The sequence below is a fragment of the Spermophilus citellus genome (genome assembly GCF_964194105.1).
Source record: "Spermophilus citellus genome assembly, chromosome: 6".
In the NCBI taxonomy this organism is placed as follows: domain Eukaryota; kingdom Metazoa; phylum Chordata; class Mammalia; order Rodentia; family Sciuridae; genus Spermophilus; species Spermophilus citellus.
Genome location: NC_138187.1, coordinates 151,327,362 through 151,344,631, shown reverse-complemented (window position 1 = coordinate 151,344,631; position 17,270 = coordinate 151,327,362). Strand labels below are relative to the sequence as shown.

The window sequence follows — 17,270 nt, the reverse complement described above, 5'->3', positions numbered from 1 at the left end:
TTTTTCCACTTTTAATACGAATCAAAAGTCTCTCTTTTGTTCTTTTCCCCTTTAAAACCAATAGAAAATGTTTTAAAGGGGAAATGAAACATTTCTTGGCCTCCTCAGCACTTGGTTCAGTAAAGTCATAGAGACTCTCTGAACAGAGCTCGTTAGTCTATAGCTAAGTGCTATTAAGTGCCTCTTGCCAGATAGAGATGCAGTAAAATTATCCCACCAACCTGGAGTCTCAGTCTTAAAATTAATTAATTTTTTTTCTTTATTTATTGTTTTATGTGGTCCTGAACCCAGGCTTTGCACATGCTAGGCAAGTATTCTACCTCTGAGGTATGCCCCTAGCCCCCTAGTCTGGAACTTTTTAATTCTGGTTTTTTTTTTTTTTTAAAGAGAGAGAGAGAGTCTAGAGAGAGAGAGAGAGAATTTTTTTTTAATATTTATTTTTTAGTTCTCGGCGGACACAACATCTTTGTATGTGGTGCTGAGGATCGAACCCGGGCCGCACGCATGCCAGGCGAGCATGCTACCGCTTGAGCCACATCCCCAGCCCTAATTCTGTTTTTCTTATCTATAAAATGAGCCTACACACCAACTTTTTCTACTTGTGGTTTGTTAAAAGGATCACGTGTAGGGGAACGGGGGGCTGAGAATATAGCTCAGTTGGTAGAGTACATGCCTCATATGCACAAAGTCCTGGGTTCAATCCCCAGCATTGAAAAAAAAAAACGAGTATAGAGGAACAACTTTAAAATCTATTGTTGCCTTGTGTGTTAGTCAGCTTTCTGTCACTATGACCACATACCTGAGAAATATCAACTTAAGGGACAAAAGATCTATTTTGGCTCAGAGTTTTAGCAATTTCAGTCCATTGTCACCTGGCTTCATTGCTTCTGGGCCCATGGTGAGATAGGGCATTTTGGCCAGAAGCATACAGTGGAGCAAATCCGCTCACCTCATCACAGGCAGGAGACCTTGAGAAATCAAGGGGTCAGGGACAAGATATGTGACCTACTTCCTGTAGGAGGCCCCACCTCCTACAGATTCCACCACATCCCAGTGGTCCCATAGTTTACCTCGCCAGGCATCCCAATGAACCCATCAGTAGACTAATCCATTGATGAGCTCAGAGCCCTCGTGACCCAGTCACTTCCCAAAAGCCTCACCTCTGAACATGGTTGCATTGGGCACCAAGCCTCTATCATGTGAGACTTTGGGGACATTCCAGATGTGAACTATAACACCTTGAAGAAGCTATTAGAAGCTGTTAGGCTTTTGGTAGACTAAGCTCTGGGGTGTCCGGGATACTGATCACCAATTCTTTGTGCCTACCTAGCAGAGCCTGTATTGTTTACCACAGGCCCTTTTCTGGATGTTTCTATTCTGTCCTTGCTGTGAAGCTCTTGACTAGGAAAGCATTCTGTTTCCAGGTGTCTTGAGTGAAGTGTGAGTTAGTTTAGATGGCCTTTCTATCCTGAGAGAACTGCTTTGCTATCGTTGGTCTTGATGTACAAAAATTCTCTTTTTAAATACACTTAATAGGTAGCTTAAAACTGCCAGTATACAGAAAACTTAAACATTGCCAGGTGCTTCTGATTAGATAGAATCAATAGCAGTATCTAATGAGCTTTCATAAAATCGGAAGAAAGGGACAATTTAAAATAACTTTAGTGGCCAGCTTATTTACTGAGGACAAAAAAAGATACATTCTTGCCTCGTTTTTATAAATACTAAGTTAAAAGCTCTGTAACCTTTTAGTGCTTACACTTTGTAATGCAGTTAATACTTTTTAATTTTATTATGATTTTTGTATTAAATATTTTTTATTTAAAAAAAGATCAGGGGCTGGGGATGTGGCTCAAGTGGTAGCACGCTTGCCTGGCAGATTCGATCCTCAGCACCACATACAAAGATGTTGTGTCCGCCAAAAACTAAAATGTAAATATTAAAATTCTCTTTCTCTCTCTCTCTCTTAAAAAAAAAAAAAGGAGGGTGTGGCTCAGTGATTAAGCGCTAGATCACTGTAGAATTTTAATAGTCTGGGGCTGGGGATGTGGCTCAAGCGGTAGCGCACTCGCCTGGCATGCATAGGGGCCCAGGTTCGATCCTCAGCACCACATACAAGGAACAAAGATGTTGTGTCCGCCGAAAACTAAAAAAAAAAAATATTAAAAAAAAAAAAGAATTTTAATAGTCTTGCTATTGAGACTAGTAAGGCATTAACTAACAGCTAAAACTAGCACAAACCAGACTGGTGGAGCCCTCTGTGTTCTTCTAAACTTCAAATAACTCATCAGTGTTTTCTTCCTTGCAGGCTGGATCAGGTGGTGATTCATGTGGGGGCACTGAGCTTGAAGGAGTCACAAGAACTGGTATGTATGCTGTTCCACTTTGGAGAGACCACTCAAGGGACCTCCGTTTTTATGATGAAATTACTTGCAGTGCTATATGTGGTATATGGTACGTAGTGGATGCTGTGCTGGAGGAGATAGGTGTGGCACCTTAGGAAGCCACCATTGAGAAGCAGGCTCTGTGCAGTATAAAGTGACCATACACAGCTCTCTTACAATATGGAGGGTTTAGGTACTCTACTTGAGATGGATTAAAAATATCACAAAGGCCCAGTAAGAGAAATTTGATGAAGCATTAGAAGCTTAGTGCAATGTATCTTTTGTGGTATGTATAATCTTTTTCTTTTAACTTTCTCAACTGTACTCTCAATTTGTAATATAAATATTAAACTTGACTGCCATGCCATTAGATGGGAAAGATAATATGATACAGTAGGCTGAACAGTAGAGATTACATACCGAAATTTCTCTGTTAACAGTTATAATAAACTATTCATGTCTCCTCAGCAAGGTGTTTTGTACTGAAAAAATCCAAATATTTGTAAGATTAAATACCCAGCTTACTTCTACCTGGCATCTCTAGTTTGCATCCTAGGATTTTCCTAGCAATGACATTTTCATTATATTCAATCATTGTTTCCACTCTCTACTGGTGCATTAGTTGGCAAATTTGAAGAATTTGTTGTTGAACTCTAATATCTAAGCTGTAGGTGACTGTGATAAATCACTGATGGTCATTAGTATGATCTTTTCTCATTACAAAGGCCCAGCATGCAGCAGAAATTGGAGCTGATGGCATTGCTGTCATTGCACCTTTCTTTCTCAAGCCGTGGAACAAGGGTAAGTAGATGGCTCTGAATGCGCAGTGCCTTGCACTGTCTACTCCTTGCTTCCATTCAGAAAGACTGTGTGTAAACTCATGAAGTTTAAACTCATCTCAGACTGGAGATGGCAGTGGTACAGTGGTTCTCTGGAATATTTTCTACCCCTAGATCCACAGCAGAGATTGTATTAAAGTACTTCAGTTGTTTCACCAAGTAATCTGATTGAGTTGTCTACTGAGCCTCAATTGGTACGTGCCTATGTTTGGGTCAGGTATCCACTTCTGCCTTAGACAGTAACCTAGGGTGTCAGACCCAGGGCAATGTATGGGACTGTTTTTCTCAAGAGAGAAGCATTCTAGTGATGGGCATTTTGATTTTTACTAGAATTTGTCTTTTCAGTCTCTTAAGCATGGGTAAGTTTGCACTAATATTTTGCTCCGTGTGTGTGCGCGTGCGCGCGCATGCGTACACACTAATGCTCTGGGAATCAATCCCATGCTAGGTATGCACTCTGTTGCTGAGCTACACCTCCAGCCCTAATTTTTTAATAGTTGTTGAATATGTATAGGAAGAAAATAATCATCTTATTTGAGCCTTTCTTCAGAGAGGGAAATAAAACTTTGAATGGATTGAGGTGTTAAGATACTGCAGTAGCAATGTCAGAAAAGCTAGGCGTGATCAGGACTGCTCAGCTTCTGTGAAGGATGGTTGTGTCCATCAGATGATTTTTTTTTTCTTTTTCTTTTCTTTTTTTTTGGCCAGGGAAAGCCACTATTTTCCATTTGTTCACGCCATGACTTTTCCTCCTGTACTTTCAGATGTCCTGATTAATTTTCTAAAAGAGGTGGCAGCATCTGCCCCTGCATTGCCATTCTATTACTATCACATTCCTGCCTTGACGGGGGTAAAGAGTAAGTACTGGTTCTCTTGACGCTTCCTCCAACCCTTACCCCAAGAAAGCCCCACTCCATCCCACGCTACCCATAAGCACCATTGATGAGGCAGCTTCAGTTACTCCAAAGTGAGTCCCTCTAATACCCAGCCCTTTGCCATGATTCACACCACCTCATGGTGCCAGTTCTTAGGCATGAAAGAAGGACTGACCTCTCAGCCCTTAACAGCAAACACCTCTTTCTTCTCATTTGAGAAGATCCAAGACCAAAAGCCCCACAAGGGCAGGACTGCGTCTACCTTCTACCTCCTGTACTCTCAGTGCCTCCCCAGAGCCAAGGTACTGTATTCTTTTCTGAATTTTCTTCTAGTTTTCTTTCATTTCTACTGTTCTTCTCCAGGGAGAAGACTTTTACAATTAGATGAAATTTGTTAGGAGATTAGTTTTTAAAGCCCCTCCTTTTCCAAATTCCACAAAAGAAAAATGGAAGGCTATGCATTATAAACATTCAGAGGAAATAAACAGTTTTTCCCATTCTTTCCTCACACTCAACACATACTACCAAACATGTCACCTCTGGTCACCAACATGGAATGGGGTTGGGGGAGTGGGGTCATGGATTTCTCCCTACCTAACAGCAGGTTCTCCACTGGAGACTAACTGGGTATCTAGTAGTTTAATTATATTTTGAAACTGTCTGCCTCATGTTAGCATCAGATCCCACGGGCTCAGTCCCATAACTGTTCCCACTTTATATGCCGGCTCAGGTCCCAGGTTGTGACCTGTGATTCTGATCAACTGGTAATAAGTTGGGGTTCCCACAACTCCCTCCTCATGTGTGATTAATTTGCTAGTGCAACTCATAGAACTCAAGGAAACTCTTTACCTATTCTTATCTACTTACTACAAAGGGACTTACAAAGGATACAGATGAAGAGATGCATAGGATAAGGCATGTGGGAAGGGTAAGCAAAAGTTCATGTCCTCTCTGGGAGTGCCATCCACCAAGAACCTCCACACGTTCTGCTACTCAGAAGCTGTCTAAACCTTGTCCTTTGGCTTTATTAGGTAGACATGCTTGATTACATTATTGACCATTGGTGTTCAGTTCAACCTTCCACCCCATCCCCTACCCAGAGGTTAAGGGATGGGACTGAAAGTCCCAACCCTCTAATCACATGGTCTTCAACCAACTTGCATCCAGAGTCTAAGAACCCATCAGGAATCAACTCCTTAAAACAAAATGCTCCTATCAGCCAGAAAATTCTAAGGGATGTAAAAATGGTCAGATGCACCTATCACTCAGGAAATTCCAAACATCTTAGCAGCTATATGTAAGAAACCAGGGTCAAAAACCGAATATAAGAACAATAACTCCTCCTAGCACCTCTGTCTACAAAGGTTTCAGGAGCTCTGTTGCAGGAATTGGGAGCAGAAACCAAATATTGTATTGACAATGTCACAAATATCCATCGACTGCCCTCAAGGAATGGAAAGCTAAATATTATAATTTGAAAGGTACCTAGGAGCTACTAGACAGAGGCAAGCCTTTATGCCATCTACAGCCAGTCCAGCTGACAGCAGCCAGTGGCAGCTCAGGGCTGATGTGGATCTCTAGGAAATGTTGTTTGATATTTTCTGAGGCTGTGTAGATTAAGGAGGTATTTATTGTTTTGAGCAGTTCGTGCAGAGGAATTGTTGGATGGGATTCAGGATAAGATCCCCACCTTCCAAGGGCTGAAATTCAGTGACACAGATCTCTTAGACTTCGGCCAGTGTGTTGATCAGAATCACCAACGACAGTTTTCTTTGCTCTTTGGGGTGGATGAGGTAAGTCACCCCTGACACAGCAAGTCGGTTTCCCTCCAGTTCAGGTAATGATTGATATACTGGAGTTTCTCTTCTCTTTTTCCTAAAAGTGAATTCTCTTTGTCTATTTCTCATTAGCAACTGTTGAGTGGTCTGGTAATGGGAGCAACTGGAGCCGTGGGCAGGTAAGCATGACTCATTTGTCTCAGCCATTATACATTTAAAGTCCCACAGGAAGGCACTCATCACTGGAGCAGTTTTATTTCTTTCATACACATCCTTTCTAATAGAAGTTACCTTTTGTTCCCATGTTTGTTCAGGGAAAGGGAATTAAGTAGGGCTCAGCAGTTGGTTAGAAACTAGGTCATCCTTACGTAGAAGCTTCCATTGCAGTTAGAGATGAGACACATGAGCTCCTGGGTTCAGCCCTTAGTGCTGCAGACCCTGATGATCAGTGTCTCAAGGATGTACTTACATTGTCTGTGTCAGAAATTTAATTATAAATAACAGAAACCCACTCAAACTACCTTAGATTTTTTTTTTAAAAAAGGAAAATTATTATAAAATAATGAGAGAGTACATAAAACCATGAGGAGGAAAAACCAGACCCTAGAGAGGAACCAGGAACTACAGAGTTGTCAACAGCCAAGGCAAGTCATCCTGCATCTGGATTCTTCCCAAGACCCTCACTCTGCCTCCTTTCCACCTCTTTATTTCTCTTCTCATTCTCTCTCTCCAGGTGGGCTTTCTTTACTTCAGCATGCCCCTGGCCAGTCATTGCTGCCCAAAAATGGCCCCTTAGAATATCATTAAATAGCACTGCCTGGTCTAGTCAAGTGTCCCCCAAAGGGCCAGGGTTTGTTGTGGGGCAGGTCACTCAGAAAACACACCAAGTCCCAGTTTTGTACAAATTGAAGAGTCTTTGTTGTCTGACTGGCTAGGACTGCTCTCTGTAGGACCACGTTGTCTCTGCAGGAAAGAGCCTTGAGCTTCAACATATTAGGGTTTTTAAAGGCAAAAACCACATCCAGGTTGACACAGCAGCCAGCAAGCGAGCAGGAGTACAGAAGCTGAATAAAGCCATTAGTGAAACAATGCAATGTCCTTAATCATTTTATTTTTATTATCATTCAGTATTTCTCATGGGATTTTCCATAATCATAATCAAAAGAGAAATGGATCAAAGTGACCCTAGTGGAGTACAAGTTAAAGAATAGCTATTAAAGCTGGGCACAGTGGCCCACACCTGTAATCCCAGCAGCTCTGGAGGCTGAGGCAGGAGAATCTCAAGTTCAAAGCCAGCCTCAGCAATGGTGAGGTGCTCAGCAACTCGGTGAGACCCCGTCTCTAAATAAAATATAAAATAGGGCAGGGGATGTGGCTCAGTGGTTGAATGCCCCTGAATTCAATTCCTAGTACAAAAAGAAAGAATGGTTACTAACATCTAAACAGTTATTCTCCAACAAAGTATACTGCCCAAGGAAAATGGGAACCAAAGAGAACAATGGGGGCTGGGGTTGTGGCTCAGTGGTGGCTTGCCTAGCTTGTGTGAGGCACTGGGTTTGCTTCTCAGCACCACATATAAATAAATGAATAAAATAAAAGGTCCATTAACAGCTGAAAAAAAATTTTTTTAAAGATATGCCTGACAGGGGCTGGGGTTATAGCTCAGTTGGTAGAGCACTTGCCTGGCATGCACAAGGCCCTGTTATTTATAATTAAATTTCTCCCCAGCACCATTAAAAAAAAAAAAAAAAAAGATATACCTGACAGTAAAGTGTATTTTGACATATTCAGAACCTGTTCTTACAGGTTTTATGGTTAGGGGAAATTATCCTTATCTCTTCAAGTTCTGGGATTTGGTCTCTTTAAGGGTCACAAAAATCCTTCTCTTGAGGGTAATTTTTGCTCTTATGTGCATTTCTGGGCCTGCATTTCTTCTGCAGATAACAGGGAATTTTTTTACTAAGGAATGTAACATATCCTGTGGACTTACACCAGGCAGGGCTTCAGGCAAATGCTTTTTGAAAGTGAAAACCTGGGGGCTGGGGCTGGGGCTCAGCAGTAGCACACTTGCCTGGCACATGTGAGGCACTGGGTTCGATTCTCAGCACCGAATATAAGTAAATTAAAAAATAATAACAAAGGTCTATCAACAACTAAAAAATAATTTTAAAAAAACCTGTGGTGGGGCTGGGGATGTGGCTCAAGCGGTAGCGCGCTCGCCTGGCATGCGTGCGGCCCAGGTTCAATCCTCCAGCACCACATACAAACAAAGATGTTGTGTCCGCCAATAACTAATAAATAAATAAATATTAAAAAAAAAAAAAAAAGAAACTGTGAGACTGTTAAAAAAAAAAAAAAAAAACCTGTGGTGCTCAGCACTGTGGGCCCATTTTGTAGATTGATTCCCTTACCCTCCTGTTCCTACCACTTCCACGGCAACTAGGCAGTCCTTTTTTGAGCAAAATAGAAACCAGAATTACCTTCCAGAGCTCTGAGAGGACTAAATCTGATTTGTGTGAAGCCCCTGGAATATGATAGGCATTTAACAAATGGTCCTTCATTTTATATCCTCTACTCTCTGGAATCCTGTCTCCAAATTAACATATTGTAAGTGGGAGAGGAATTTAGCTACTTTATTGGGATTTGCAGGTCTTACTGTGGCGCTCCACACACCCAGCTCTCAGCAGATGGCTTTTAGGACTCTTCCCAGGTGCTACATTTTGTCCACAGTTTCCTAGCATCTCCCCCTGCATGTGCCCTTGGGGCAGGCAGGTGTTAGCCTTAATCATTCCCAACCAAGTACACCTCCAGCTTTTACATTCTGTTCTGTTTTTCCTGATTTTAACCTTTCTCTCTTTTTTCTTTGTCCCTTTTGGTGTTCTCTGCCTTCTCTGAGGACACTGCTTTATGTTGCTAGAGGGCTCAGAACTAAAGACAACCTGGTCCCCTATAGATTAGGACCTAAAAATAGACTTACGGCAGTCTGGGTTTTTTTGTTTTGTTTTGTTTTGTTTTTCCCCTTTTTAAACAGCAGTGGTGAAGATCTGTACCTTTCCAGTTGAGTTATTGACCCTGCAGTATTTGCTGTTGTCTTGCCAGCACCTATAACTACCTAGGAAAAAAGACAAACCAGATGCTGGAGGCTTTTGAGAGGAAGGACTTCTCTTCAGCCCTGAACTATCAGGTAAACCATTTATTGATTGATTTTATTGGTTCATATTAATTATACAGAAGAGTTAAATTCCAGACTTTTTCTTTGCTTCATATAAACTCACAGCCTTTCCTACAGGAGGGTCTTTTATCTTCTCCCTCATCAGCATTCCTGGCACACCTGCCCCCATGGAAACCACCTCACTCCCTTTTGCTTCATTTGTTTCAAACAGAACCTGTCCCCATTGTCCCTGTCTGATCAAGACAGGCCTCACAGGGAATGACTCTTCTCTTCCTTTTGGAAAGGATCTTATTTTTACTTCTATCTTCAAAGTAGTTTTGTGACTATAAAAAAATGGTCCTAGATTTCTGGGAAATGGACCACATGCAGCCCCCTTGAGGACTCATTTGAGTCATCAGAGAATAGGAGGAAGCTATGAAGCTGGGAACCTAAAACTGGGAAGGCTTAAACCAAAGGCAGGCAGGTCAGCACCCTGGAAATGTGCCCGGATAGAAAACAGCCACCAGGCAGGAAACCTCGTGGGGAGCCACAGGGAGACACTTTGAAACAGGAGGAGAAAGCAGATGTGTGGTGTGTTACAGAGAAGGCCCTAGAGACAATAATGGTGGCTGTGAATGCTGCACAGAGGACAGCCCAGCTGTCCAGGGAAAGAAGAGCATCACTGAAGGGCAGAACCCATGGAGACATAAGTGGAGAGTGGGTGCATTGTTGGTAAACGGGATGAAGAGGAAAGCAACAGGGGCTGGGGATATGGCTCAAGTGGTAGCGCGCTCGCCTGGCATGTGTGTGGCCCAGGTTCGATCCTCAGCACCACATACAAACAAAGATGTTGTGTCCACCGATAACTAAAAAATAAATATTAAAAAATTCTCTCTCTCTCTCTCTCTCTCTCTCTCTCTCTCTCTCTCTCTCTCAGGAAACAAACAGGGTGGGGCCTGGAGACATGGGGTTTTCTGCATAGCATTCAGTGCTGAGAGGAGCAGCCAGAGAAAATAAGTGACAGTGAAGGAGAATAAGCAAAGGCAAAACAAGTGGATTCTCCTCATAAAGCTCAGTTGAGGGATCTGTTTGAACGGACAGGCCACCATCAGGGTAATTAGAGAATTACTTAGCTAAAGTACAAATATTCTAGCAGCTAGGGTAATCTGCAGCTCCAACCTGAGGAGAACAAGAGCAATCAGTACCAAGGAGTGCTTGATTCTTCTCCACCCTTAGGCCTCCAAATTGGGCCAGCATAAATCTACTTCCTTCTTACAGTTTAAATAGTTTAATAGTTACCTATGATCCAGACTAGGTGAAGCTAACAGCAGAAACTACGTAGGACACAAGAAGCTGTGTCATCTAACTAATCATGCCACGACTTTGGTTTAAAATAGGGTTCAAGAGTCTGAATTGTGCAGAATCTGCCATCTCTTTGTTTTCTTTTTCTTTTTTTTTTCTTTAGTTTCATAGAACTTATTTATGAAAATTCCAGCCTGTTCTGAGCCAAATGAAAGGGAAACCGTAAATGGAGCAAACTGTGAGGCAGCTGTGTAACTGACCCTGCACTCAAGCTTCTCTTGTGGCTGACTCAGTTTCTATCTTTTTTTCCCTTTAGTCCCTAATCAAATAAATCATCCCATTCAAAGCAGTGTTAGGGCAAGGTACAGTGGCTCACACCTGTAATCCCAGGGGCTCAGGAGGCTGAGTCAGGAGGATCAGTAGTTCAAAGCCAGCCTCGACAACTTAACAAGGCCCCTAAGCAACTCAGGGAGACCCTATCTCTAAATAAAGTATATTTTAAAAGAGGACTGGGAGGGGCTGGGGATGTGGCTCAAGTGGTAGCGCTCGCCTGGCATGCGTGCGGCCCAGGTTCGATCCTCAGCACCACATACAAACAAAGATGTTGTGTCTGCCAAAAACTAAAAAATAAAACATTAAAAAGATCCCCCCCCTCCCGCTCTCTCTCTCTCTCTCAAAAAAATAAATAAAAAAAAGAGGACTGGGGGTGTTGGGGCTGTACCTCAGTGGTAGTGTACTTGTCTGGCATGTGTGAGGCACTGGGTTCGATCCTCAGCACCACATAAAAATAAATAAGTAGGGCTGGGGATGTGCTCAAGCGGTAGCGCGCTCGCCTGGCATGCGTGCGGCCCGGGTTGGATCCTCAGCACCACATACCAACAAAGATGTTGTGTCCGCCGAGAACTAAAAAATAAATATTAAAAAAAAAAATTCTCTCTCTCTCTCTCTCTCTCTCTCTCTCTCTCTCTCTCTCTCTCTCTCTCTCTCTCCTTTCACTCTCTTTAAAAAATAAAAATAAATATTAAAAATTCTCTCTCTCTGTCTCCTCTCTCACTCTCTCTTAAAAAAAGGAAAAAAAAAAGCAGTGTTAGTAGGAATTCAGTTTAGCACATTCTCTGCTTCTTACTGAAGGCAAGTGTGATGGGGTAAATTTACTCGTTTACTCATATGCCAGGGACTGAGCTAGCATTTCGATGATTTATGCCAGATGCAGAATTTCAATAAGGCTGGTTATAGCCCTCCAAGAGCTTACACTTAATATACCCAATTTAAGCAATGGAATTATGTGCAGCCCTTTCAGAGAATGAGATATAGGCGGACATGGTGATCTGTAATCCCAGCTACATGGAAGGCTAAGGCAGGAGGTTCGCAAGTTTGAGGCTAACTTTAGCAATTTAGTGAGACCCTGTAGCAAATTTAAAAATCAAAAGGACTGCGGGGGATGTAATTCAATGGTAGAGCATTTGCCAAGCATGCATGAGGCCCTGGGTTTAGTCCCCAAGAACTGCTTAAAAAAAGGAAAAGGAAAACCCTCTGATCCTCAAGAAAACATTATCCATTAATCAGAAGAATTGGATTATCACTCTTCTTATCAATATCAATACTTTTTTTGGTGGTGGGGGGGGGACTACTTCCCTAGCTCTTTTTATTTTTTATTTTGAGACAGGGTCTCACTAAATTGCCAGAGCTGGCCTTGAACTTGTGATCCTCCTGTCTCGGCCTCCCAAGCCACTGCGATAACAGGTGTGTGCCACTGTGCCCGGCTTAATCTATTTTAGAATACAGCACTTCTAGCGGTTGAATAACTAGAAGTTAATTCTCATAAAACCATTGTAGTGGTCCACTTTATGCTTTGAAGACAGTCCTTGCTTCCCTGCCACTGTGACTTATTTTTAAAAGGATATGATTCTTTCTCTTCCTCTCTCCCTCCTTCTCCCTAATCTCTCCCTCTCCCTAATCCCGGAGAACAGGATTACCTTTCTTCCAGAGTTGTCTGTCCTTGAACATACAACCACCACAAGAAAAAAAGTAATTCAGACTTTGGGGGTGGCACAGAAGATCTCAGAAATTATGTCTCCCAAATTAACAAGTGAATTACAACTGCAACAGAGGACTTGCAGAATGCAGCCTTTGAATCACTTTAAAAACCCCCTGTTCCCCTGGATGGGCAGAATCATAACCTCTGGGACAGTAATTTCCTATGCTTCCCCTTTGTTAGCAAAGCAATAAAACTCTTTTCCTTTTTCTCAAAACCGAGTCCTTGTTATTGGATTGGCATCAGTTGCAAGGACTGAGCTTTCTGTAACAAGTCAGCCTTGTCCAAGCACCCCTTGGTTATCTTGAAGGTATTCGGAGATATGTGTACCACGACTTAAAAAACACTACACTAGCTGCTAAGTTTTCCTCATAAACTGGTGGATAAGGGATGCATTCCCATCTTACCACCTGTAACATTCTACAGTTTTCACTTTTTTCTGCATGGGCCTATTCTATAAAGTTTGTATGCATGAAAAGATCCTACCTTATCCTGGGTGGATCGTCTGTTTCTTCCAACTACGATAGGCCTTCAGAAAACTTAGATGTGCACACTTTTTAAAATTTCCATAATTTGCTAAATTCCTTAAGTTGTTTTTGGAAGGAAATGAAAGAGAATACAAAAAGAAAAAGAAATGGAGACACACCTCAACTGACCAGGGATGCTTTATTAAGCAACAGAGAGGCACATTTTCAAGGGGAAAATGGCAACTGGCTACAAGGATCTGGGTTTTATAGGGTTTAGCAGGGCCACATCTTGGGAGCAGTTTGTCAGATACTTTTGGCAGGCTTACTTTTAGCAGGCTGGGGAACTTGACAGATGAGGGAAATTGTCCTCAGTTTCCCTTTTTCCCTGAGGGGTTGTAAGTTTCCACCTCCTCAGCTTTCACAGTTCACTAATGTTGATTATAGATTTGTTTATTCCCTTCTAGTTTTGCATCCAGAGATTTATCAACTTTGTGGTCAAACTAGGTAAGTGCCACATCTGTTTCCTGCCTTGTCTGTTGTTGGGGAGTGTTAAAGGGAACAGAATCTCCTCACTTTCTCTGAGGGTTCAACAAGAGCACTGTTGACTGCTCTGTCGCAAGCTGGGTTCTGTTTTTAATACTACCCTCCAGGGCCAACCAAATAAAACGGTTCAGTAACCCTGATTGGGAGGTCTTTGATAGTCTTCTACAAATCTTCTCCAGTTTAGCATGTTGTTCCCCACACCATATGCGCTGCACTTTCTCTACCTTCTCTCTCAACAGTCAACACTTGCCTCTGCTCATTAAAATGCTGCTACTGAACTGTGACTGACTTCAGCCTAAGTACTTGGGGAAGGAGGTCTGAATACAGATTTTACTAAATTGTGAATGACTGACAGCTCTCCCAAGAGCATTTGAAATTTAAAAAGAGTTTATTAAAACAGATAAGCCTGGGGCTGGGGATGTGGCTCAAGCGGTAGTGCACTCGCCTGGCATGCGTGCGGCCCAGGTTCGATCCTCAGCACCACATACAAAGATGTTGTGTCCGCCGAAAACTAAAAAAATAAATAAATAAATATTTTAAAAAATAAAATAAAACAGATAAGCCTGGGCTGGGGATATAGCTCAATTGGTAGGGTGCTTGCCTTGAATGCACAAAGCCCTGGGTTCCATCCCCAGCACCAAAAAAAAAAAGAAAGAAAGAAAGAAAACCCCAAAACACAGGTAAGCTTAAATGGATGAAGGTTTGGATAATATGACAAAATAAAATTGGGGAGAGAGGGGATACAGTGAATCTGAGCAGAGGAAGCTCTCCAGAGTGTCTTAAATGATGTCCCACAACAAATGACAAATGCTACCATTCACTCATCCTCTGCAAGAGACCGGCCCTTGAGCCAAATGAACCTGGGTCAAGTCCAGGAAGAGTTTCTGGTGTTTTCTTGGCAGTCCTCCCACTTCCCCATGCGGATCCTTTCTGCCTCACCCTGGAAACTTCCTTCTCCCCAGGCACCTATTATGTATCCAGCCCCTCCTTCCCAAAGGTTCTCAACTAGCTCTCTTAATCCTTCCAAGACAGTGTTTCCATTTGCATTTGTACTGTCATGACTTTTGTCATATTTGAGTGCTGCCCATGCTATCAATTACCTATTATAATTCCCTTGTCCTGGACAATACTTTTCACAAAATTGTGGTTTGACATAATAGTTATATGTTCCTACAAAGTACATTGAAAGGGCTGGGGATGTGGCTCAAGCGGTAGCGCGCTGGCCTGGCATGTGTGTGGCCCGGGTTCGATCCTCAGCACCACATATCAACAAAGATGTTGTGTCCGCCGAAAACTAAAAACTACATATTAAAAAAAAATGATACTGAAAGGTTAAAAATAACTAGAAGTTGACCTCTATGCCACATAAGATCATCTTACTTACCAGCTATGTTACTGCAACAGTTTTGTAAAACGTGAATCTAAGATATTAACAGAAAGGATTTACTTGTTTGTCTGAATCTTTGCGTTTTAAGGGTGGAGGAGCTCTTGAAGATAGTTTTCATGACCTAAAAAACATGTCTTTAAAAAGCTCGACAAGCACAGTGGCCCATGAGGCAGGAGGATCCCAACTTCAAAGTCAGCCTCAGCAAAAGTGAGGGGCTAAGCAACTTGGTGAGACCCTGTCTCTAAATAAAATACGAAATAGGGCTGGGGATGTGGCTCAGTGGTCGAGTGTCCCTGAGTTCAATCCCTGTTACTTATTTACTTACTTACATACATACATATATACATACATACATAAAATAAAATAAAAAGATCTTTTCAGACTTCATGGGAGTTGAAGTTTTCATGACTTGGTCAAAGGAAGACTTATTAAAGAAACTTGTCTTAACATAAAGACAGCTCCTTGCTCTACCTACTCATAATAAGTCTGGAAGTCCATTTTGCATCTGCCAAATTTTATTCCATATGTTTAATCCTGCTAAGTAATTTCCTTCCCAATGCTCAGTTGTTATTTTAACTAAGTTCACTTAATAAAAGGAAGTTACTTCTTATAGCTTGAAACCATAACAATAGGTAGCTAAGAAAACAAGTGACAGATACTTTAAAAGACAGGGATTAGGGATTATGACACAAGATTATTGTGTTTTTGCATACTAACAGGGCACCCACTTCACCTGCTTCTTCAGCCTGAAGGCTTCGTCTTTCCTCAGTTCTGAAAAAGTCCCTATTATCAGCTGTGAATATTGTCTTGACTGCATTCACTGAAGACTGTCATTCTGAAAATGTATTAGATGGATTTTGGATCTTCTCAAATCTGTGCTTTAATTTATTTATTTATTTTTTTCTTCAAAGAAAGAGAGAGAGTTTTTTAACATTTATTTTTTAGTTCTCAGCGGACACACACAACATCTTTGTTGGTATGTGATGCTGAGGATCGAACCTGGGCCGCACGCATGCCAGGCGAGTGCGCTACCGCTTGAGCCACATCCCCAGCCCTGTGCTTTAATTTAAAAAAATATTTAACATGTCTTTCTGTGCTATATTCTGAGTTTCCTTAGGCTTGCCTTCTTAAAAAATCACCATTTTTTTTCCTTAGCTGTGTTTTCTACTGTTTAATTTCCCTGAACAAACAGTATGCATTTTATTTCCAGTATTTTCTTTTTGGCATTTTTTCAAGTACACCTGGCTTTGTTTGTTTTTGTGATACTGGGAATTGAACCCAGGGCCACACAGATGCTTGGCAAGCACCCTACCACTGAGCTACATACCACTGAGCTACTTGAGAGGTTGAGGCAGAAGGATTACAAGTTTGAGGACAATCTCAACAACTTAGTGAGAACCTAACTCAAAATAAAAAATAAAAAGAGCTGGGTATCTCAGTTAAATCTGCTATACCACACACAAAAAAAAATATCACACCAGTGTATACCTTAAGTCAGATTATCCTCAAGGGCTATTTGGTTTCAGATCTTTCTTATCCTTATAACTGTATTCCTGATAGCTTTGGATCCTCCTCCTTTGCTTGCAAAGGTTGACTTTGAGCCTTACTTTGTTTTGTTTTATAGTTTGTTAACATTTTCCAGCATTCCTGTGTGTGTGCAACAGGAAAAGTCCTTTCTTTGTCTACCCAGTCAAGGTGACAGTATTGACAAGAAATGTGCCTTTTACTTGCATCTTATCCTAATGTAGAAGTCATTGTTGGCATAAGATCTCTTCTTTGGGATGCTTTTGTGGATGTGGACAGTGCCAGATATGCTTCCTCATTTATTTTTCTTGTCTAGGTTTTGGAGTATCTCAGACCAAAGCCATCATGACTCTGGTCTCTGGAATTCCAATGGGCCCACCCCGACTTCCACTGCAGAAAGCCACCAGGGAGTTTACTGATAACGCTGAAGCTAAACTGAAGAGCCTGGATTTCCTCTCTTTCACTGGTGTAAAAGATGGAAACTTGGAAGCCTGTAGCTAGTGCCTATCTAATCAGGATGTGTATCTTGAGACCTCATCCATCTTGAATAGTACATTCTTTTCTCAGGGACTTTTTAGATGAAATTGAACTAAACTTTCTTGTAGCAAATGAAATCTCACATCAATCAGCAAATAAATATCTACTGTGAGAGTTGGGTGTGTAAGGAGGAAGAGACCACCAAGAGACTGACTCATGCAATTGCAGAAGAGGATTTATTGAGGATCCAGTTCAGCGCGCTGAGGCTCCAGGCTCAACAGCCCAGAGCCCCGAGCTGAGGTTAAGCAGTGCTTAAGTATACTTTTTGAGGAGGGTGGGGGCTTTGCATACATCAGAACAAATCAGCATGAGGCGCGGGAGAATTGAACAACAACTCTTGAGACATTATTAGCACATTCATTGGCGGGAACAGGTGGGGTGGGGGTGATTGGTCATTCTTACAGCGGGTACACATTCAAACTGTTTGGTCTGGGCCCTGAAGTGTGTC

The 17,270-nt window shown here is 41.9% G+C and overlaps 1 protein-coding gene across 6 annotated transcripts in view; it reads left to right on the top strand.

The window, feature by feature from the left end:
* The window catches only part of NPL (N-acetylneuraminate pyruvate lyase), a gene marked incomplete at its 5' end in the record, with an annotated part of 35,703 nt that extends 18,767 nt beyond the window's left edge, over positions 1–16,936 (top strand). For 2 of the 6 annotated variants that reach the window (XM_081298476.1, XM_081298477.1), the window contains 9 exons: positions 2,309–2,366; positions 3,110–3,185; positions 3,988–4,080; positions 4,320–4,400; positions 5,743–5,891; positions 6,009–6,055; positions 8,976–9,060; positions 13,296–13,335; positions 16,602–16,936. In XM_081298476.1, coding sequence (XP_081154602.1) covers positions 2,309–2,366; positions 3,110–3,185; positions 3,988–4,080; positions 4,320–4,400; positions 5,743–5,891; positions 6,009–6,055; positions 8,976–9,060; positions 13,296–13,335; positions 16,602–16,786 — 814 coding nt within the window. In that variant the 3' untranslated portion in view covers positions 16,787–16,936. Of the gene's footprint in view, positions 1–2,308; positions 2,367–3,109; positions 3,186–3,987; positions 4,081–4,319; positions 4,401–5,742; positions 5,892–6,008; positions 6,056–8,975; positions 9,061–9,165; positions 9,600–9,629; positions 9,847–13,275; positions 13,336–16,601 lie in introns of those variants that run through there. The other 4 variants (XM_081298480.1, XM_081298478.1, XM_081298481.1 and 1 more) reach the window with 4 other exon arrangements.
* Positions 16,937–17,270: the final 334 nt, after the last annotated feature.